The sequence below is a fragment of the Notechis scutatus genome, chromosome 2 (assembly GCF_049901735.1).
Source record: "Notechis scutatus isolate UNSWTSFEM ecotype Mainland chromosome 2, rNotScu1.2, whole genome shotgun sequence".
Taxonomy (NCBI): Eukaryota; Metazoa; Chordata; class Lepidosauria; order Squamata; family Elapidae; genus Notechis; species Notechis scutatus.
Genome location: NC_142010.1, coordinates 12,135,839 through 12,158,048, shown reverse-complemented (window position 1 = coordinate 12,158,048; position 22,210 = coordinate 12,135,839). Strand labels below are relative to the sequence as shown.

General features: G+C 61.5%; 1 protein-coding gene across 1 annotated transcript in view; it reads left to right on the top strand.

The window, feature by feature from the left end:
• Positions 1 to 3,009: 3,009 nt before the first annotated feature.
• The window catches only part of SYNGAP1 (synaptic Ras GTPase activating protein 1), a 37,504-nt gene continuing 18,303 nt past the window's right edge, over positions 3,010 to 22,210 (top strand). The window contains 9 exon segments of the mRNA XM_087952870.1: positions 3,010 to 3,324; positions 9,439 to 9,560; positions 9,970 to 10,075; positions 14,513 to 14,542; positions 14,545 to 14,587; positions 14,589 to 14,607; positions 15,567 to 15,691; positions 16,258 to 16,411; positions 16,521 to 16,619. Of these exon segments, the coding sequence (XP_087808996.1) occupies positions 3,120 to 3,324; positions 9,439 to 9,560; positions 9,970 to 10,075; positions 14,513 to 14,542; positions 14,545 to 14,587; positions 14,589 to 14,607; positions 15,567 to 15,691; positions 16,258 to 16,411; positions 16,521 to 16,619 (903 nt within the window). The 5' untranslated portion in view covers positions 3,010 to 3,119.

Sequence of the window (22,210 nt, the reverse complement as noted above, 5' to 3'; positions counted from 1 at the left end):
GGCGGGGAGACCCTACACCACTTCAGACCAATGGCCGTCCGGCCTCTTCTTGAAAACCTCCAGTGATGCAGCCACAATTTCCGGAGGCAACTTGTTCCAACTGGTTAATTGTCCCGACTGTCGGAAAAATGTCTCCTTGGTTCCGGGTTGCTTCTCTCCTTGGTGAGTTTCCATCCGTTGTTTCTTCTCCCGCCTTCATTCGTGACCTAAAATGGACACCGAACATCAAAAACGTCATCAAAAAGGCACCACAAAGAAGGTTCTTCCTGCGCCAACTCAGGAAGCTCAAACTGCCCAAAAGGAGCTGCTGATCCAGTTCTACAGAGGAAGGATTGAGTCCGTCATCTGCACCTCTATAACTGTCTGGTTTGGTTCTGCAACCCAACAGGAGAGACACAGACTCCAGAGGGTAATTAGGACTGCAGAAAAAACAATGGCTACCCACCTGCCTTCAACCGAGGACCTGTATGCTGCACGAGTCAAAAAGAGGGCTCTGAAAATATCTACAGACCCCTCACATCCCGGACATATAAACTGTTTCAACTCCTTCCCTCAAAACGACGCTATAGAGCCCTGCACACCAGAACAACTAGACACAAGGACAGTTTTTCCCCGAAAGCCATCACTCTGCTAAACAAATAATTCCCTCAACACTGTCCAACTATTTACAAAGTCTGAACTATTATTACTATTCATCTTCTCATCACTCCTTATCACCCATCCCCTCCCACTTGTGATTGTAGGATTATAACTTTGTCGCTTGTATCCTTACGATTTATATTGACTGTTTCCTAGTATGATTTGATTGTTGATTGTACCCTATGACTATTATTAAGTGTTGTACCTTATGATTCTTGATTCTTAATGAATATCTTTTCTTTATGTATACTGAGAGTATTTACACCAAGACAAATTCCTTGTGTGTCCAAACACACTTGGCCAATAAAGCTATTCTATTCTATTCTATTCTATTCTATTCTATTCTATTCTATTCTATTCTATTCTATTCTAATTCTAATTCTAATTCTAATTCTAATTCTAATTCTAATTCTATTCTATTCTATTTATTCTATTCTATTCTATTCTATTCTAATTCTATTCTATTCTATTCTAATTCTAATTCTATTCTATTCTATTCTATTCTATTCTATTCTATTCTATTCTAACTCTATTCTATTCTATTCTATTCTATTCTATTCTATTCTAATTCTGAAATTCTATTCTATTCTAATTCTGAAATTCTATTCTATTCTAATTCTGAAATTCTATTCTATTCTATTCTAATTCTGAAATTCTATTCTATTCTAATTCTATTCTAATTCTAATTAATTCTAATTCTAATTCTAATTCTAATTCTATTCTATTCTTTTCTATTCTATTCTATTCTATTCTAATTCTAGGTGACTGGAAGCCACAACATTTGAAGCTGGGACAGGGTCTGCTTGACGTAATGAAGAGAAGGACCCATATTTGAGGGGCAAAGAAGAGGTGTGTGTGTGTGTGTGTGTGTGTGTGTGTGTGTGTGTGTGTGTGTGTGTGCCTATTCTCCAGAGCCCCTGAAGGCAGAATGGGAACCAGAAGCGACCTGGAACTCAGGAGCCACCATTTCCTGGTGGGGAGAACCATTCCACCTGCCCAGAGGCTTTGTCTCCAGAACTTGTGGGAGCTTCAAGGCTGCAAGGTCTTCTTCTTCTTCTTCAGCAGAAGAAGCGGCTGGGCAGCCCGTGGCCTGGAGGGGCCGCTTTGGGCCCCCAGCCGGAGCAGCAGCCAAAGCCCAACCCACTCAAGGGGCGCAAGGACAAGAGCTGCGGCGGTCGGGGGTTCAGGGACGGGGAAGGGGAGGGCAGAGCCTGGAGGAGCAACCGGGGCCTGCTGGGCGCTTCTAGCCCACCTGGGAAGGACAGAGGAGGCGCCGCCGCCGCCGCCGCCGGGAAGCTCCGCGGGGGAGGAAGATTCGGGTCCTCGGGGCGGGCGGGGTCGCATCCCGGCGTTGAAAGCCCGGATCCCGCCAAAGCGCCTCCGGTCTCTGGTGCAACCGCCTGGGAAGGGAGCGGAGCTGCCGCCGCCGCCGCCGCCTTGCCAAGAGCCCGTCCGCCATCCCGGCTGGCCAGGACGGGCCCCGCGGGCGCGGGAAGGAGCAGCGGGTCTCGTCCCGCCTCTCCCGACGCCGCCGCCTTAGCCCCGGACAGCGGCGGCGGCGGGGCAGAGCGGCTGCCGACGGGCGTCGGGCGGGCGCCGCAAGGGCTCCGGGGCAGCGGGAAGGCCGGCCGGAGGGTCCGACGGGGGTCCGATGGATGTGGCGGCCCCGCCTTTGGTGCTCCCGGGGCGCCCGGGAGGGGGCGCCCGTCCCTCAGCGCCCCTTGCCTCGGGGTGCCCCTGTCGGGGCAAGCCGCCTGTCCCGGCCGGCAGAGGAGGGAGGCGATCGGGGCCGCGCCTTCGCTCGCCTGCCTGCCGTGCTCCAGCGGTGGCGGCGGCGGCGCGGCTGGGGTAGCGGAGGCTCGGGACGGCCGGAGCCTCGGCTGCCCACGGAGGAGGAGGAGCAGCCGGAGCCCGCGGGAGGGTCGCCAGCCCCCGCGCATCCCCCGAACCACCGCCGCCGCCGCCTCTTGCCCCGCTTTGCCCGCCGCATCCTCAGCGCCAGAGAGGCGCAGCCGGCGGCGGCGGCGGGCGCACCGAGGAGGCGCCGTGGGAGCGAGCCAGAGGCGGAGGGCGGTGGGGCTCCCTCCCTTCCAGCTTGGCCTTCTTCCCCCTCCTCCTCCTCCTCCTCCCCGCAGGCCGGTCCTTGGGCGGCGGAGGCAGGCAGCGCCATGTCCTATGTCCCCTTCCCAGGTAGGGCGACCTTCCTCGGGGCGCGCGCGCGCGCGGGCTTGCGCTTGTCGGGCGGGGGCGGCGACAATCCGCTTGGTTTGCGCGGCCTGGGGGGGCTCGGCGGCCAGGCCCCTCCCTCGGCCGCGGGGCAGAGCCTGCCGCCCGGAAGTTGGAGGGGCGACGCTGCCCGCCCGCCCGCCCGCCCGTTGCCGCTCTGCACAGCTCCGGCGCGGGGCGGGCTGCGGCGGCGCAGGGCTGCGGCCGGCGCGGCTCCTCCTGGAGGGTTTGACCCGGGCCGGGGGCAAAGAGAGATGCTGCGCTCCGCCCCGGGGATTCCGGCGCGCTCGGGCCTGGCGAGGCAGGTGGGAGCCAGCTGGGAAAGGGGTCCTCCAGCCGCGTGGGGACTGCGCCCTTTCCCACGCTCGCGGCTGGGCGGCGAGGCCGCGGCGGGAGAGAAGCATCGTGGCGCTCGGCCAGCTGCGGCCGGATGGCGGCCTCCGGATCCCGGGAGAGATGGTGCGCTCTGGAACCCGCGCCCGGGGATCGGGGCGCTCCGGCCTGCCGTCGGCCGACCGTAGCGGCACGGGGGGGACGGACGGGGACGGGGACCGGGGAGCAGGAGGGGAGGAGGGGAGGGAAGCCGCGGAAGACGGGAGCCACCGCTGGCCCAGGCCGGGCGCGCAGCAGCCCTTGCCGGTGCGCCTTCTGCCTTGGCTGGGGTCCGTGCCAGCGAAGCCTCGCCCGGCTGTCACCCGCCGAGGGCTCCGGGAGGCCCGGGCCGGCTCCGCAGCGCCGGCCGCGATGAGATGCCCCCGCTTGGAGGCGCCTGCTGGAAGAAGGAGCGACGACGGGTTGGGGGAGGGGAGTCGGGGGCGGAGGGTCCCGGCTTCCCAAGCCGGGGCCTTGGGTGCCAACCGTGGGTGGGGGCCGCCGCTTCTCCGCGGACCAGCCCCTTCCTCCCACGTGCCTCGCTTGGAGGGCCAGCGGCGTTGCAAAGGAGGGGAGGGGCGGCCGTGGGGGAAGCGGAGGGTCCCGCTCGGGCCAGCTGAGGTCGGCGCGGGGAGGGAGGGGCGGAAGGGGGCGACGGTCAGGCCCACCAATCCTGGCGCCTCGTCACGGGAGGCGGCAGGTTGCTTCGTAGCCCGAAGCGCTTCTTTCCCCCCTCTCCCCCCCACCCGCGAGAGAGGGTCACCTTCCCCCTCCCCGCCCGTTAGGTTTTGCAGGAAATGGTCTGGGCGGGAGAGGGGGCCCGCTCCGGACCCCCTCCTCCTCCCCCTCGCAGTGCCAGGCCTGCTTAGCGCTCTTCGGGAAAGGGAGGGGGCGTGATGTTGCCAGGCAACCCTGCTGAAGGATGCTGGCGGGGGGGACACAGCTCCGGCATAAAGTACATTCTCCACGACTGGTGGTGCTGCACTGCAGGGACCCCCCCCTCCCTCCCTCCCGTGGCTCTCTTCCCAAGGCAGCGGGGAGGCTGTGCTTTCCCCATTTGGTTTGGGGGGGTTGGGAGCCTCCTCTTGTCCTCGGCCGGAACAGCCAGGCTGCTGCTACTCCTGCTGCTTCCCAGGAGGCGCAGGCAGCCGTCCAGCAGGGCAGGTGGGGGGGGAGACGGTGCTGCGCCGAGGGCCGGAAGGGAGGCAGGCCTTGTCCCCCAGCGGCCCGGGGCCGGCGGTGGCTCCCTGCCGCTGGGGATCCGCAGCCCCCTTTTTCCCTCGGTGGCCCGGCCGGCGGCGGCGGCGGCCGACGCTTCAGGCCTTGCGCCTCGCCGGGGCTGCTCTGCGCGGCCTCTCCGTCTTTCCTGCCGGAGCCCGATCGGGGAGATGCGGCTCCTCCCGTTGCCTGGCGGCTGCCTTGCTCCTCGCTTGCATGGCAACAGCGGAGGAGATGGCGAAGCCTGCCGGGGGAGGGGAGGGGGGGGGGGGAGATGGGGCTCCATCTTTGGGGAGGGGGAGACCTCGCATTCCTTCTTGGCTGGGGTCCTGAGGCCGAGTTTGGGGGCAGAGGAGGCCGTGGGGGGGGCTAGCCTGCCCCCCAGCTTCACAGCTGGCTGTGCTGGGAGGAAGAGGTCTCAAAGGCTGGGGGGTGTGTCTTGCTGCCCCCAGTCGACCGAGCCCCTCCCACCAGAGGGTCCCTTAGAGCCGGCGCAGTCTCCCCCCACTACCACGGTCCCTCTCCGGTCAAGGCGTCGGGGTGGGGTAGCTTTCCATGAGCCCTGCTGGGCTGGGAGGCTGCAGAGCCCCCAATGCCTGCTGGGATGAGGGTCCTGCCCCCCCACCCCCACAGGCGACTGAGGCCAGCTGTGTCCAGGGAAGGGAGGCCTTGTCCTCAGGGGGCGTCTCGGGCAGGGCAGCCCAGGGTCCCTTCCAGATCCTGCAGCCTCCAGGGCCCAAGAAAGGAGACCTTAGGTCAGGGCGGGGCTCTGTGCTGGCATCAGGGGGAAGCAGATTTATCCTCCCAGTTGGACTACAATGCCCATCATCTGCTCAAAGCCCAGGGCCTTGCTCTCTTCCTAGCCGGTTCAGGACCCCGGAGAGGCGGCCGCAGTGTAAGAAACGGGCCCGTCCATCCAGATCCGTGAAACGCAATGCTGTCAATCAAGGGGAATTGGCAGCAGGAGGGAAGGGCCCTCGAAGGCCCCGTGGGGGAGGAGCCCCAAAGTGGCCCCGCAAAGAGGCCCGGCCAGCCCCCTCTGCTCACGCCCTGGGCTGGCCCGGCTCCTTGGCGCCCTCCGGGCTTGGTGGCTCCCTGGCAGGCGTCCCCTTACCCGGCCAGTCCAGGGTTCAAATATTCCCTTCCATGGGAGGAGAGGCTGGGGAAGCTGCTGGGGCTCTTCTTTCTCTAGCCAAGGCCCTAGTCCTCATGGGCTGGAGAGATTTCCAGCCCTGGGGTGGGGGTGGCAGGAGCTCCACCCTTCCTGGCCTTCAGCTGGTGGCTCATGGAGAGGCTCCCAGCCTCTCAGGCCCCCAGCCTGCAGGTGGACGGGAAGTGGGGGCCCTGGCTAAGCCTTGTGAGGGTCCCAGTTGGGGCTGCGACCGCCCCCTCTTCCCTCCCCCTTCCCTCTCCCTCCCTCCCTCCCTCTCCCTCTCCCTGCCTCTAGCTCTATCTCCCTCCCTCCCTCTCCCTCTCCATCCCTCTTCCTCCCCCTCTCCCCCCTTTCCTGCTTTCTCCCTCCCTCTCCCCATCTCTCTCCCTCCCTCCCTCTTCCTCTCTCTCTTCCTCCTTCCCTCTCTCTCCCTCCCTCCCCTTTTCCACTCCCTCTCCCTCCCTCTTCCTCTCTCTCTCTTCATCCTTCCCTCTCCTCCCTCTTCCCTCTCTCTCTCCCTCCTTCCTCCCTCCCTCTTCCCTCTCCTCTCCCTCCTCCCTCTCCCTCCCTCCCTCTCTCTCTCCCTCCTTCCTCTCCCTCCCTCTTCCTCTCTCTCTCTCCCTCCTTCCCTCTCCCTCTTCCTCTCTCTCTCCCCTCCTTCCCTCTCCCTCCTCTTCCTCTCTCTCTCTTCATCCTTCCCTCTCCCTCCCTCTTCCTCTCTCTCTCTCCTCCTTCCCTCTCCCTCTCCTCTCTCTCTCCCTCCTTCCTCTCCCTCTCCTCCCTCTTCCCTCTCTCTCTCTCCCTTCCCTCTCCCTCCCTCTCCTCTCCCTCCTTCCCTCTCCCTCCCTCTTCCTCTCTCTCTCTCCCTCCTTCCCTCTCCCTCCCTCTTCCTCCCCTCTCCCCTTTCCCACTCCCTCTTCCTCTCTCCCTCCCTCTCCCTCTCTCCCCTTTCCCACTCCCTCTCCTCTCTTCCTCTCTGCCACTCTCTCCTTCCTTCCTCTCTCCCTCTTTCCCTCTCTTCCCTCTCTCCCTCCCTCCCTCTCGTCCTAAGCTCCGCCTGTGTGTGAAGAGGGGCCCCTCCCCAATTGCCCGCCCTCTGCCTGCCCCACAGAGCATCCTCGGCTTACCACCACAATGGAGCCCAAAAGGTCTTTGGCCCTGTGAGGACAGTCTTGCCCCCTCCCTGCCCTCCCTGCCCTTCCCTGCCACGCTCAGCTCTTAAGCCAATTCCTTGTTCAGTCAGTAACATGCTTCTCAAGTCAATCTGGTCGTCCCGTCAACGTTGCTCGTCGCAAAAGGAGATCACGCTGCGGTGTGGTCATAAATAAGAGCCGGTTGCCAAGCACCCGAATTGCGGTGGCGTGGCTGTGGCCACGGTTGCGCGGAAAAGGGTCCTGTCCATTTTTGTCAGTGCCGTTGTAACTTCCAACGGTCGCTCAACAAAACAGAAGCCGAGGGCTATCTGTCAAGGCCTCGGAGAAGGCCCAGAATGGGGGGGGTGGGCCCTTAGAAGGGGCTCTGTGCTGTGTGTGTGTGTGTGTGTGTGTGTGTGTGTGTGTGTGTGTGTGCGCAACCCTTCCATTGTGGAGCTGGTGCCCGGGCTCAGCTCCAGGGTGGGGTCCAGATCCCCAGCTGGCCCAGGGACTGATGGGGGGGAGGCTGCCTGGCAGGGAGGTCCCCCCTCCGGCCCACTGTCTCCTTCAGGAACCGGCCGAAGGGTTCTTCTGTGAGGCCCCCCTTCTTCTCGGCTTGGACTGCCGCCCCCACCCCAGGAGGGCTGGATCCGGTGGCCGCCCCTGGCGTGGCCTGGGGACACACGTGCCACGGAAGAGGGGCCGGGCCAGGGGTTTGGCTACAAGGCAGCCGGCCGGTTTGGGTTTAAAACCCGTTGGGTTTCCATCTGCTGAGCAAGGTGCCCCGCCCCCGCAGGGCCAAGAGGGGCCTTGATTTCAGCACTGGAGTTGCTCTGCGACCAGGCCCACATCTTGTGGCAAGGAGTTCCACAGGTGGACTCTGGGCTGGGCTAGTCACCCAGGGCTCGTCTTTCCCGGAGGGGCTTTTTAATAATTGTAATAATTTTGTAATAATAATTAATAAATAATAATAATAATAATAATAATAATAATAATAATAATAATAATAATAATAATAATAATAATAATAATAGCAGGATTCCTCCGCAAATCACCAATGCACCCATTAGCTTCCAAGGCGAAGAAGCTGCCAATTGTGGTGGCAGGGAGGGCGCCCCCTGCTGGTGGACTCTTGTCCATGGTGTCTTGGGTGGAAGAGTGGGGCGGGGGGCTGGACCTGTCTTGGCAGGACCCCCCTGCTTTCCTGAGGGGGCCTTCCTTTTTCCACAGAGGGAGGGAGGGAGGGAGGGAGGAACCGAGTCCTGGCCGGCCAGGAAGGAGGCCTGGGCGTGTTCAGCAGAGCCTGGCCCGCCGAGTGTGGAGGCTGCTGGGGGAGCAGAGGAGCTTTGGGTCCCTGACCCGGGTCGTGAAAGGAGGGCCGGGGTCTTGTGAACTCAGCCCCTGCCTCGACCCACCCGTGGAGAAAAAAGGGCCTGCAGAAATCCGGATGAAGCCAGCGGCTCCCCCCCCCCTGGAGGGATAAAGAGGGAGAGAGGCGGGGGAGCAGCACCCTGCGTTGCCCCCCGCCCCGGATCCAGGTCTGCCTCCCCAACCCTGCTTCCTGCAGCCCCCTCCTCCCCCATTTGGGGGTGCAGGGGTGAAAAGTGAGGAGCCAGCTTCTCTCATGGGGGAGGGGGCTCAGCCGGCCCTGCTCAAAAGGGAAGCCCCCGGCCAACACACCCCCCGTTGCCCAAGGACCCCTTCCGGCTCTGGCCCGCAACGGGGGCTGGCGGTGTGGGTCAGGGTGAGGCCCTGGGCCTTCTCTGACGGGGCAGGACGTGGGTCACGAGGGGCTGGGGGGCCACACCCCCAAGAGACCCTCCTCCCCCAAGAGCCTCAATCAGCCCTGCCCCTCCCATGTCTTAAACCCAGGAGACCCTGTGTGTGTGTGTGTGTGTGTGTGTGTGTGTGTGTGTGTGTGTGTGTGTGTGGGGGCTTAGACAGATCCGTGAGGGGTGTAAAGAGCCGCTGCCCACGGCTGTGATTTCCCCCTGGGGGTTTTTGGCCCCTGCCTGCCCGGCACCTGGAGTTCCCCCAGGTTGGGACGTCCCTGCCCCCTCTCTGCCTTGTCCCCCCGTTTGCCTTGTCTCCCTCCCCTCCCCGCACCACTTCACGGCTCTCTCTTGGCAGCCTCTCCTTGCCACTGGGGGCAGCACAGGGCCGGCCCAGGCCTTACACAACTCCCCGGCTGTCCCCCCACGTGGGCAGGCAGGAGAGAGCGGGATGGAGGCCCCCAGGCTGTCGAAAGGCAGGTGGGGGGTGTCAAGGGTGCTGGGCTGCCCCCTCCCCCAGCCTCCAGAGCCCCTTCTAGGGAGGGAGGGGGTCATACCGGGCAGAGGGGATATATCCGCTCCCTCTTCTCCTTCTGCCAGCCTGCCAGGCCTTGGCTGGGCTCCCCCAGCCGGCTTGGAAAGGGGACCTGCCTCAGTGGCCCCAACGGAGCCAGGCGCGGTTGGCAGGTGCCAAGGGGCAGCAACTGCCCAACTCTCACGGCTGGGAGGGGCGGCCGAGGCCACAGTGAGCCCCCAGACACACCTGATCCGGCAGAGGGCATCGCGGGGGTGGGTGGGATGCGAGGCCCACTCCTCCCACCAAGGCCGAGGCCTCTCCTGCTGCTGCTGCTGCTTCGGGGCGGAGGGGCCGGGAGGGGGCACCGGGGCTGGCCCGGGTCTGCTTGACTCTGCCCTTCCGCTGCAGACGGCCGAGGAGCCCTGGGGTCCCGGGCGCAGTATGTCCACTCGCCTTACGACCGTCCCTGGAACGCCCCCCGATTCTGCATCATCTCTGGCAATCAACTCCTGATGCTCGACGAGGAGGAGGTGAGAGTGGGGGGGCAAGGGGGGCTGGGGTGGACCGGGCAGAGGATCCTCGTGGTGGTGGTGGGGCTCAGCAGGCTCCCCCAGGCCGGGCGTCGGGTGCAGGAGGCGGCTGGGGAGGTCGCGGTTTGTGGCTTCCTGAGCCCAGCAGGAGGGCGGGCCGACTTCGGCCTCTGTCTGGGGCCGGGATCTCTGCCCCGGGAGTCCCCCCCGTTACGCTGGGCCCTTTCGGTGGCTCCGGCTCAGCTGTAAAGTGGGCAGGTAAACCACAGCCGGTCAGTGGGAGATTCCTTCCGTGGCTTTGGCGGGGGGTGGGACGTGGTGCTGGGAGGGGCTCTGGGGAAACTCCCCTGTCCCCCCATCTGACCGGGGCTGCTGTCTCCCCTTCTCTCTCTCTCTCCCTCCCCCCAAGATTCACCCCCTGCTCCTTCGAGAACGCCAGAGGGACCCCGGGCGGAGCAAGCTTCTGCGCCGGACGGTTAGTGTCCCCGTGGAAGGCCGGCCCCACGCCGAGCACGGTAGGAAACGGCGGGGGGGGGGGCTGCGAGGGGTCGGATGGGGAGGGCGAACCGGATGGAAGGGGTGGGGCTTGTGGAATCTGCAACCGGCAGGTTTTGTGGGTTTGTGTGGTGTGTGTTTGCGCGAAGCCCTTTCGCAACACTCAAGAGAGAGGCGGCCCTGGAGGGTCCAGGAATTGTGGTTAAGGGGAAGTTTGTCCTAGAGCCTGTTACCCACCCCCCCGGGGTCTCTGTGGACCCCAGAATTGGCCTCCTTTCACAAGGGGGGGGGTGTCACGTGCTGAGGAGGGGGCACCCCCTTCCTGGAGGCCCATGACTGAAGCCCTAGCGAAGGGACACCGGATTGGGTGGGTGGGCTGTGGGTGCCCTTCCCTTCCCAGCTCCAAGAGGAAGGGGGTCGGGGGAGGCCCCGGAGGCCTTTGGGGAGCCATGGGGGGAAGCACAGCCCCCCAATGATTGTGGGGTAAACTCTGTGCGGGAGAAATGATTGGCAGGCCAGTGTCTGGCCCCCGCCCCCAAAGGTTCCCAGGCGAGGAAGGAAGGGGTGGGTTAGGGAGATCCCGCTGGCCAGACCAGACCCACAGGCCTCTTGGGGGCCCAACCTGCCTGGGCATGGGGCCCTTGGCTGCTGCCGATCCCCCCAGCGTTGGCCCACGGAGGCCAGAAGGAAAGCCCTTGGGGCCCGGTCACCCTGACTTGGCTAGAGGCTCTTCTTGCGAGACCCTCCGGAGAGGCTGAGCCTTATTGGCTCCCCGTCGGCGCCCCCTCCCCCATTGCAAGGGGCCAGAGGAAGACTGAGGCCGACTGGATCGGTCCACAAGGCAGCTGCTGGAGAAGGGGGAGCCACGTGGATTCCTGCTTCCGGTGGGTGGACCCCAAAAGGGCCCCTGGGAAGGGTCAGGGGTCAGCCGGGGCAGCCTGGCCCGGACAAGGGCCACAACCCGCCCCCCCTTCAATGGAAGGGGAATGGGGAGAGCGACTGGGAAGACTGGAAGAGCTGGACCAGGGAGGAGAGCTGCGGGGGGACGCTCAGCCCGGCGTCCGCTCACCCTGGGGGCTGGAGAGCCCCTTCCCATGGGCGGAGGGGAGGGGTATCCCTGGGGAGAGAGGCAGCCAGTGGTGTCCTGACGGAAACCCTGCGAGCGGAGGGGGGGTGACACATAATGATGGGGCACTGCCAGGCCAGAGGTGCCCCTTGGGGAGGGGGCCCAGGCCCAGCCAGCCCCCCAGTCCCCGGAGGGGCTTCCATGCAGGCTCCCTGGGTGCCCTGCCCAGGCTCTGTTTCCCTGCAACACCCCCCTCCAGCCCCAGCCCATAATACCAAGGGCCCTGGAAAGGAGCTTGACAACTGTTGCTATAGGGACCATCTCTCCGCCCCCATTTCTCTCTCTCTCTCTCTCTCTCTCTCTCTCCCCTTTTCTGGGTGGGGGGCTCTGCTGAAGCTGCCCCCTGGGCCTGGGGGCCCTTGCCCTCCCCCTCCCCCGCGCTCTGGTTGCCAGGGAGATGGGGCTGGGCCTTTGGGGCTGCCCGGCCCAGAGCCTCACCTGCCCCGCCGGCCCCCCGTTACCTTCGCCTCCCCCCCCCCTCCCCTCCCCCTCGGGGTTTAAAAAAGAATTTTGTCTTCCCGAGAAGTTGGCTTAAAAGGTTTCCATGGAAACCCCGAAGACAGAGAGGAAGGCAAAGGCCTGAATGGAGGGACGCCCCCTCCCCTTGGCCGCGGGCCAGCAGCGCCCCCTGCCGGATCCGGCGAGGGGAGGGGAGGGGAGCGACCCCGCCTGACCCGGCCGGCCTTTAAAGCCGGAGCCCCGCGGCCCCATCCTCGCCGGCCGCCCCAGGCGGGGTGGAGCCAGGCCCCGCGCAGGAGGAGGAGGAGGAGGAGGAAAGCGGCCGCCTTCCCTGCCGGCCAGGCTGGACGGAGCCTCGGCCCGCGCCCTCTGCCCGGAGGGACGCAGCAGGGCCTCCTCCGGGCCGGCCCCGGGATGCTTCCCCGGGAAGCGCCGGCCCTCCTCCCCGCCAGCCCCCGCGCCGGCCCCGCGCTCTGCTGCCCCAGGAGATGCTGCCCCCGCCGCCCCCGGCCCAAAGGTAGAGCGGCCCCCGTCGGGTGCGGGGGCTCCTCCCGCCGCCGCCCGCCGCCCCTCCCGGCGCTGATGACAGCCGCGCCGTCGCCTAGCAACGGCTGCCATGCCGGGGAGCGCCGGGGGCGGGCGGGCGGGCGGCGGGCGAGGCACGAGCGCAAACCAGCCGCGCGGGGAACCGCAGCTCCGACGGCTGCAGCGCCGGGCGGGGGCCGCCGCCCTGCGGGCCGCGTGGAGCCCGAGGCTCCGGGGCCTCCCCGTCCGGCCATGGGACGCGCCCCGTAGCCGCGGCCGGCGGGGGCTCCCGGAGCCGGCAGGTAAGGGCCGCCCGTCTCGCCCCGTGGGGAGGGGGCCGGCCTGCGGGGGCGCGGGCGGGCGGGCGGGCGAGGGCGGCGGGGGCTCCGGAGGGCCGGGGACGCGCGTGGGCAGCGCCGCTGCTGCTGATGCTGCCTCCGTCTCCGCGCCAGGCCGGCCGGCGAGGGTGCGTGGGTGTCGGGCGGGCGGGCGCGCACGGAGCCCCTCACTCGCCTTCCCGGGTGGGGGCCGCTGCTTCCGGGGCCGCCCGAGCAGGCCCGGCCCGGCGCTTGCTCGGCGGCGGCCTGGCCGGCTCTCTCGGGGTCCCCACCGGGACCCGCGCCCTCGCTCCGGCCGGGAAGCGGAGGCGGCGGCGGCGGCGGCGGCGGCGGCGGGGCGAGAGCTGCGCTCCCGGGCCCGGCCGGCTTCCCGCTCCGGCTTGGGCAGCGTCAGTAGGAGCGGCGCCGGTGTGTTTCCCACCCACCCCCGCCCCCCGGTTGAAAGGGCCGGCAGGCTGGGCAGCCGCCTCCTCCGTCGGAGCGCTGGCACCTGGGGGACCCGGGGGTCTCGGCCGCCGGTCCGGCCAGGCAGTCAGAGGCAGCTGGGCTCGCGGGGCGGGGGGGGGAGGCTCCATTCTGGAGGCAGCAGCTTCCTTTGCTGGGGGGCTGGGGGCGCTGCCCAGAGAAAGCCCCCTCCCCATTGCTGCAGTTCTGGAGGCTGCTGTGTGGAGGGGGGAGCGAGCCAGGCTCTTAGCCCTGCAGGTGGGCAACTGCTGTCCGGGTGGGCCAGGGCCCTGATCCCCTTGCTTGGCTCTTCTGGGGCTCCTTCCAGCTGACTAGTCCAGGCAGGGGCTGCAAAGGGAGGGTGGGGGGGCAGGGAGCAGGGGCGGCTCTCCCCTCCTGGGTGGGAGACGGGCCTGGTGAGAAGGGGTTACCCTGGGAGGGGGCAGGGGGTCCGCTCTGGCCTGGGGGAGCGCGGAGGCAGCGGCTCGCAGGGCTGGCGTGGCAGAGCGGCAGGCACGACAGATGGCGGCAGAGCCCGGTGGGTGGCTCTGCGTTGTGCCAGAACGCGGGGAGGGGGGGCTCTCTGCGGATCCCGGCAGCCGGTGCTGCTCAAGGGCCACAGAAGGGCCCCTGCTGTTCATGGGGTGGGTGGGTGAGAAAGGTCCAGGCAAGGGGGATTGGCAGGACGGCAGGTGGAGGCCCAGGCCTGGCATCCAGCCAGCCCCGTTGGGAGGCAGCTCTGGCCCCTGGGTTGCCTGTGCCCCCTCCCTCCCTCCCTGAGACCCAATGGGGCCTGACTGGGGGACAGCCAACCTCCAACGGGGCTGGGAGGGGGCTTCTGAGAAGGAGGGGCCTAGGTGCCCCATGGCCTCCCCCTCCCCCCACGGAGCAGCAGAACCAGCATGGGGGCCTCCTGTTGCCCCAGTGGGGCCCCTGGACCCCCAGCCCCCCCCCCTCCAGCCGCCCCTCCGCTCGGTCTGGGCTTCCGGGGAGGGGGCTGCGTCTGTCGGAGGAGGGGGGGGCTGCTTGTGAGCTGCTTCTGGGGTTGGGCGGCCTTTAAACAGAAAACCAAAAACGCTTTTCCTGGTTTGGCTCAGGGGGGAAAAAAAAGTGTTTTCCAAAAATGCGTTGTGAAAAGCACCCACATTTACACCCTTTGGGGAGCAAGGGGGAAATCTCCCCGTCTGCCCCAGGGCCCTTTTCCATGGTTGGTACGTGGGGGGAGCTGCTCCCACTGGGACTTGGGGGTCCCTGATCCACGGCCAGAGGGAACTGCTCCATTCCGATCACAAAGCGGGGGGTCTCGGGAGGTCCCGGCTGGGGCTGTGTTTAGGGCTCCCCTTTCCTGCCCGGGGGGGTCAGCTAAGGGCTGGCCTGGCTGGCTCCTCTGGGCAGGAGTGGGGGCAGGGAGCCTCTTGTCCTGGGGGGATGGAAGTGGTCATCATCTGCCAGCGGTCGCTTCCCTCCCCCACCGAACTTTTGGGCCTTTGCTTCCCCCCGCGAAGCCGCCCTTCCGTGTGGAGGTGCCCCTTCAGGCAGACCCCCTCCCCTCTCTCCCCCTGCAGAATCGCACGCCAGCCGCTCCCGCAGGAAGAGCGTCCCGGGGGCAAGCAGTACAGCATCAACATGGACGCCCCGCCGGCCCCCCTTCCGTTCCTCGGTGAGTGACGAGACCCTCCCTCCCTTTTCCTTCAGAGGGGGAAGGGTCAGCGGATCAGAGGCCGGCTGAGCCACGGGGCACTCTCCCTTCGAGGCAATCTAGTCCAGCCCCTCCTGCCAGGAGCGCCCTCTACCTGCTAAACAGGCTGCCTCGCTGCCCGTAACCGGCCTGGGGGGTTGGGGGGTGAGGACTCAGGACTGCGAGCAGGGATGCCGTCTGCCCTCTCCATGACCCCACCCGCTCGCCCTGTGGAAGCCAGTCCCGTCCCCCCATGGAGGGGCGGAGGGAGGAGGCAGAAGGGGGAGCTGTCCCCACAGGTGGGGGAACCCCTCTGTGGAAGAGGAGCAGTGGCCTTTGGGCACGGAGGTGCCATCTGGAGGGGGGCTTGGGGGTTCAGCCGGTCAGCCTCTGAGCCCGGGCCTGCAAAGGGTTGGTGGGCTGCCTCCCCCTCCTGCCCCCCAGAAAAAGCGGTTAGGTGTGGAGGTGGGGGGCTATCTTGGATCCAGGGGGCTGCTGGGCCAAAGTCAGGAAGGGTCCCGCTTCTGTCGGGCCGAGCAAAGCTGTGAAGAGCAGGGAAAGGAGGCCACCAGGAGAGGAAGGCGGAAGTTCTGGGAAAAATGGGCTGCCTTCAGATCTGCGTCCTTGAGGGTCTTTCTCTGGAGGGTCCCAGTTGGCCTCTGGGCTCCCCAGCCAGGGCACCTGTGGGGACCTCCGGCTGCCGGGCCTTGCTAGAGGAGAGGCCGAGCTTTTGGGGGCCATGGCTGAGCCAGGCGCCTCTCCTCCTCCTCCTCCTCCTCGCAGGGAGGGAGGGGGAGGGGGCTGGTGGCCGCCCCCCTCCGGGCCCCAGAGACCCCCAGCAAGCATCTTCAGGGCCCTGCTGCCCCCTCCCTCCCAGGGTCCAGGGGCTGCCTGGGGGGCCTGAGCCGGGGTTCAACCTGACCCCCGTCCGCCTGCCGCAGCAACAGGGTTTCCTCAGCCGCCGCCTGAAGAGCTCCATCAAGCGCACGAAGAGCCAGCCCAAGCTGGACCGCACCAGCAGCTTCCGCCAGATGCTGCCCCGCTTCCGGAGTGCTGACCACGACAGGTGGGCCCTCCCCACCCACCCCGCTCCCGCGGGTGGAGGGGAGGGAGGCTCCAGGGCTGACCGGACCCCCTCCCTCCCTCCCTCCCTCTCTCCAGGGGCCCCAGTGCCCAGCCCTCCCCCTGCAAGGCCTGGGAGCCCTGGGTATTTTTAGCGCCTGCCTTCCTCCCCCCCTCCAGCTGACGGCAGCCCCGACACGCAGGGGCTGCCTCCACTTACGTGGCTGGGCTAAATATATCCCGGGGGCGGCAGCTCCGAGCAGAAATGTCGCGGGGAAGCGGAGGGGGAAGCAGCCGCACACAGACTCTGCCGGCTCCCTCCAAGAAGGGGCTCCGGAGCTCGGCTGGCCGGGCGAAGGGGAGACCCCGTGGCCTCCCCCCGTGGGCCAGAGGGGCTTTCCGAGACCCTCCTCCCTCCCCTGCTGAGGCCGCAGAGATGCCTCTCTGGGGTGCAGATGCCAGGTACCCCAAAGAGCGGGGCTCAGCTGAAGCCCCCTCCTCCCTGGGTCCTGCCCCCTCCAGCCACAGCCTTCCCGCTGACTGGGGGCGCCCCCGTTCCCTCCCCCACAGGGCCCGCCTGATGCAGAGCTTCAAGGAGTCGCATTCGCACGAGTCCCTGCTCAGCCCCAGCAGTGCCGCCGAAGCCCTGGAGCTCAACCTGGACGAGGACTCCCTCATCAAGCCGGTGCACAGCAGCATCCTGGGCCAGGAGTTCTGCTTCGAGGTGGGGGCTGGCGCCTGGGCCCTCTCGGGGGCGGGGGGGGCATAGTAGGGGTCTCCTGGGCGTGCGCAGAATGCAGCTCACTCCCGCGCCCCCCCCATTTCCTGCCCAGGTGACCACGTCTTCGGGCACCAAGTGCTTCGCCTGCCGCTCGGCTGCCGAGAGAGACAAGTGGATCGAGAACCTGCAGAGAGCCGTCAAGCCCAACAAGGTAACAGTCCCCCCAAGACACCCCCACACACACACCAGGCCCCCTTGGGGTTTGGGGTGTCCCCTCTCCCCCTGAGTGCTTTCCTCCTCCTGCCCCCCGCCACTGAGAGGCTTTTAGGAAGAGCCCCTGTGCCTTTCACTTCTCTGGGCATCCAGGGGCTGTTTTGGGGGACCCCGAAGCAGGGAGGGGTCAGCTCCCCTCGGAGGCTTGGGCGGGGGGGGGGTGTCTCGCTTCCTTTCTCGAGGGAGGTGGAAGCCCCTCTGACCAGTTGGGCCAGTCCAGGCGTTTCTGGCCTGAATTGCTGCTCCGGAGAGGCTCCGACCCCTCTGGGCTCCTCCTGAAACCCCCAAATTGACTGAAAGCCCCCCTCTTCCTGTGGTGGCCGTGGGTCAGGGGGCTTTCCTTGTCGCTCCATCATCGTTGAAGAGAACTTCCAAAGCCAGGAGATGTTCTCACCCCTGTGCCCCCAAATGGGCTGGCTTTGTGTGCAGGTCCAGGCTGTGGGAAGGGACCCCCCGCCACCCCTTTGGAGCTCCCGGCCTGAAGGGCTCTAGCCCCACCCCTGCCCCTGGCCTGGGCTGCTTGGGCGGTTGGCCTCAGCCTTGCAAGCCCCATGGTGCTGAGCCGCCTCCTCCCCACTCCTGGTTCGAGGAAGACCCGCTGTTCCCTGCCAGCAGGAAGCATGGCCCAATGGGAGGAGCCCCTGCGTCTTTCGCCCAGGAGATCCATGGGGGGGGGAACCTCCCTGTTGCCACCCTCCCCTTGCAGGTTTCTTGAGGGAGGGGCTCAAGGGGAGGGCCTGCCTCACTGCTGTTTCCTGTTTTGCTCACCCAGATGGGACCCCAGAGACTTGGCATCTCCCTCCCCCCCTCACTCGGAGGGAGGCTGCTGGCCCTCCTTGTCTCTGGCGGGGGGGGTGATGGGGGGGGGAAATCTCCGTTTGAGTCGCCAGCTGCCCCTTCCTCGTCCTCGTAGCCACTGGGATCGTGATCCTCCAGGATGAGTCCATTGCGAAGTCCGGAACGAAACATCTGGATTTCCAATGGAAGAATACGGTGCGGGCCGGGAGCAGCTGGGTTGGCGGCCAGGCCAGGGGTCTGGGGGGGAGTTCACTCCGCCCTCCCTGCAGGCCGTTCCGAAGGGCGGAGGCTGAACCTTCAGAAGGACTCCAGACCAGCTTCTCCAGGGCCCCCGAGTGGCTCTTCTTAAACCCGGGAAGTAGGTGACTGGCTGTGCTCCAGCTGGACCAGTGGGGGGAGGGGGGGCTTCCCTCCATCCCAAGGCAGCCTGGGAGAGTGGCGAAAGAGGGGGAGGCCCGGCTACTCTTCACCCAGAGAAAGGAGGGGATGCTGCAAGCATCAGGTGTGGGAGCTTGGAGTGTGGGCATTAGCGGGCATGGGGGTGTGGGGGGATTTTGCCCCTTCCTCAGCGGCCCAGAGGGGGAAGGAGGCCGTGGAGATCCTGACAAGACTGCCGACAACTACAATATCCACCTGGCAGCTGGCCGGGGGACATGGATCCGCACATCCTCCTGCCCCTCTCTTTCTGGGGCTTTGCAAAACGTTTCCCAGGCCGTGGCCGAAACCGGTAAGGGAGAGAGGATTTCCCCTGCGGATCGTACCTGGCAGCGCCCGCCTTGGGTGCCTCATTCTTCGTCTTCGTCTTCCGTTCAACAATTGGCCGTTGGGAGACGCCCAACGGTTTCCCAAGAACAGGAGGAAGGGGACTTTCTAAGGGATAAGTTGGCCACTAACGACTTCGGTCCATTCGGTTTGCTGGAATCAAGACAAAGCTACTTCCACAGGGATCCCTCCGTCCACTAAGCTGGCAAGAGAAAAAGGCCCTTCCGGCCAGAGGCCTTACGGAGGAAGCCATTCTGCCCTCTGCTGGTCAAGGTGCTGCCAAACCGTTGGGCTGGTTGTCCTCCCAGCTGTAGAAGTTGGACTGACGGGTGTTTTATTTCCCCAGATCGTGGCTTGTGTGGGAATACATGTTGTCTCATCTCCTGTGCTGACTAACGGTAGCTGTACAACTCAGCCAGCAAGCGACTGAGCTCACAAAACTCAAGATATTCTGCCCAGTCAGAGACAGGAGGCAGGGCACTGCCAGCCTGTGGGAACCAGTAGAAACGCTGCTCCGTTGATGTGCCCGTGGTGGTGCCCTATTGGGCCAGAAGCCACACTGGACCATCTCTCAGCCCTGGATTTCCGGGGGGTTGGGGGGTGGGGCACACCTTCTCTTGTGAACTCCCAGCTGGTGGGAACCGAACCTCTACAAGAAAGCCTGTCGGTCTTGCGTTGTGCCGTCACTGTGGGTTGAACGGTGTTCCATTTGGGGTCCGTTCTGAGTGAGGCCTGGAAACACTCAGCAGTCAGTTTACCATCTCATGGAACTGGGGGGAGGGGGAGGACGCAGGGAAGAAGGCGAGCAGCAGGGAGGGGACTCGGTTTTGTTGACAATGGTTGCGCCATCTGGACGTTTGAAGAACTATTTGAGGGGCTGCCACGCAGAAGAGGAGGGGGGTCCCCTCTACCCTCCAAAGTCCCAGAAGGCAGAAGAAGCAGCAGCAATGGACAGAAACCAACCAAGGAGGGAAGCAGCCTCGAACTAAGGAGACATTTCCCGACAGTGGAGACAGTTGTACAGGAGGTTATTCCGTTTATTTCCGGGTCATCGTGGCCAAGAAGGCCAACACCGCCAACGTTGTCTTGGCTAAGACAGAGGAGGCAGCAATTGAGAAGATGTTGCTGAAAAACTGATGGAGGAGGCAGGTGGCCTTTTTTGGCTGGCCAACTGTTGTGGCCCGACAGCAGCCAGCAGAGCTGGCGGCAGACTCGGGACGGTGAGGAGGTTGGGGGAGGAACGTGGGCCAGTCCTGGAGTCTGGGGAAGGCTCGGATGAGGGCTCTGCATTGGAGGCAGAGATGGGGCCAGGGCCGTCTGACAGTTATCAGCTGCCTTCGGAGTCGGAGATCAGTGGGGCAGAAGAACAGCTGGAGCCTGTTCCCAGTGTGCACATGCACAGAGCTGCCAGGAGAAGGGAACTGTTAAGGAACAAGGGTCGACTTGGGAGTAAAACCACAGGTGGATGGTGAATGGCCCCTCCCACAGGGAATAAAGAGGAGCAAAAGGGGGGGGCTGATGTTTGCAGGAGACAATTAGTTCATTTAATTAGGGTGAAGATTTGTTCGTGACTCCTCGGAAAGTATTTTTTTTTTGTACAGCGTTCCGCAACTGTTGAAGCCTGATAAGGTCTGTGGTCGTAAACCACTCTTGAAAGACTGTTTGCCAGGACTTTGCTGGATGCGAATGATTTTTTTGTTGTTGTTGTGAGTTGCAAAGTCGTGTCCGACCCATCGCAACCCCATAGGAATTCAGATTAGCCTAATAAAAAGGGATTTAGTCAGGACCAGGGATCTGCTTCGTGATTTTGTGAAGCCCAGGTCAGAACACCAGCAAAGGGGATGGGAAGGAAAGCTGGAGGGAGAGGAGGAGGAGGACCTAAGAGAGACAGGGGATTCTGGGTATTTAATGAAGTTTCCAAAGACCAAGAGGAGAGTTAAAGAAAGGAAGAGGGTTAAGGATGCCAGGATGGTCCCCAGGCATTCCTCAGAAGACAGGAAGATTGCAATTTGGAGGACACGTTGACCTCTTTCTTTTCTTTTTGTAAAAGTTTTATTGGGTTTTAACAAAACATAACAAATAAAACATATTTTTTTTGAGAACAGCATGATTCCAGGTGTTATCACATCTCCATACAGACACAATCTCAAATACATATTCATCTTATATACTCAGTTTCATATCTTAGCACTATTTTTTCAATTTTCAATTTCTCAATATTTTTCCCTTACTTTCCTTATTCTTCTTTTATAATTATCTCATTTCTATAATTATTCTTCCTATTTCAATTACATTTCTCTTCCTAGATTTCTATATCTTCCTATTCATGATACTTATACTTTCGTCTGTCCTGTTTACAATTTCATATATTTTCTTCCATTTACTTTCCTTATTCTTCTTTTATAATTATCTCGTTTCTATAATTATTCTTTCTAATTCAATTACATTTCTCTTCCTAGATTTCTGTATCTTTCTATTCATGATACTTATACTTTCGTCTGTCCTGTTTACAATTTCATATATTTTCTTCCATCATCATCCTGAAAGAGAAAGGGGGGGGAATTTCCCTCCCCTTCCAGGCCTTGAAAAGCAATTATAATGTAACACCTTTGTATCTTATAATTATTATCATATAAAATCTCATTAAACATTTAATTTCTACATTATGGAATTATAACATTCAATTTCTAATATAATATAACTCTCATCAACTGAATTCCGCTTGGTACTTTCCCTTGGGAATACATACAAAACTCTAAAAAAAAATAGAATATATACATATGTATCTACGAAAACAAATAGACGAACACAATACAGAAGCCTGATGATGGCAGATGAGAATTCTGCCGAAAGGTTGCTACAATTTAAAAAGCACAACTATAATAATGCGGGAAAATACCCGAACAAAGCTGAATACCATACATATAAATACCCGGGAAAACTTAAGAAAACAAACAAACATATAAAATAAGCAAAATAATTATTCTATTCAAATTCATCCTAACTGGTATTGATTTCATTGTAAATTTTTCACATTTCTTTTCAATTGTATTTTATCAATCTTTAAAAACAAAACATTTCCAATTCTCCTCCTTATTTCAACTTATTAACAAACATACCATTACATAACAAAACAGTTTTATCTTGTAATTTAATCACCTATTTCATTTCTAACTCATTACTATATTCTACTATAACAACACTGTTTTGTACCCTTGCAGAATTCTCACTTTTAGTTTGATTTAACCATTATCTCTATGTCTTCTCAATAAGCTAATACCTTTGATCCTTGTACGTTTCCCTGTTTATTTTCAGCTTTTGTCCCTTATAACTTCTTTTCCTCTTTATCTTCCCCACTTTTTCTCACCCTTTTTTGACCCCCCTCTCTCTAACTCTCCTGTAATTCTCTTTTCTGCTTCTTAATGTGCTTCTTTTTCAAACTATTCTTTTTTTAGTTGTTCCCTTTAATCTTAAGCTTTTAACTCCTTTTTCCCCTTTTTCCCATTTTACCCCACGTTACATTATTTGATCATTAAGAATGTCTTCTTCTTCTTCTTCTTCTTCTTCTTCTTCTTCTTCTTCTTCTTCTTCTTCTTCTTCTTCTTCTTCTTCTTCTTCTTCTTCTTCTTCTTCTTCTTCTTCTTCTTCTTCTTCTTCTTCTTCTTCTTCTTCTTCTTCTTCTTCTTCTTCTTGCACTTCTTCTAGCACTTCTTGTTGTTTTTCATAGTTCAAAATCTCCATTTCTAAAAATTGAAATATGAAGCCAAAAGATCCTCTTCTCTCTTGTGCATCTTCTTTCTGTTTTTAAGTTCCATTTTTTATTCCTCAAGGAGTGATACCATTTTAAGCACTTTTAAACAACCACCCGATTGACTAATAAAAGATCCAACACCCAAAATTTTAAAAATCACCAATTAATCCAAAGCTGTTTCTTCTTGTTTCTTTCTTCTACTTTTCCTTTCCAGGGGT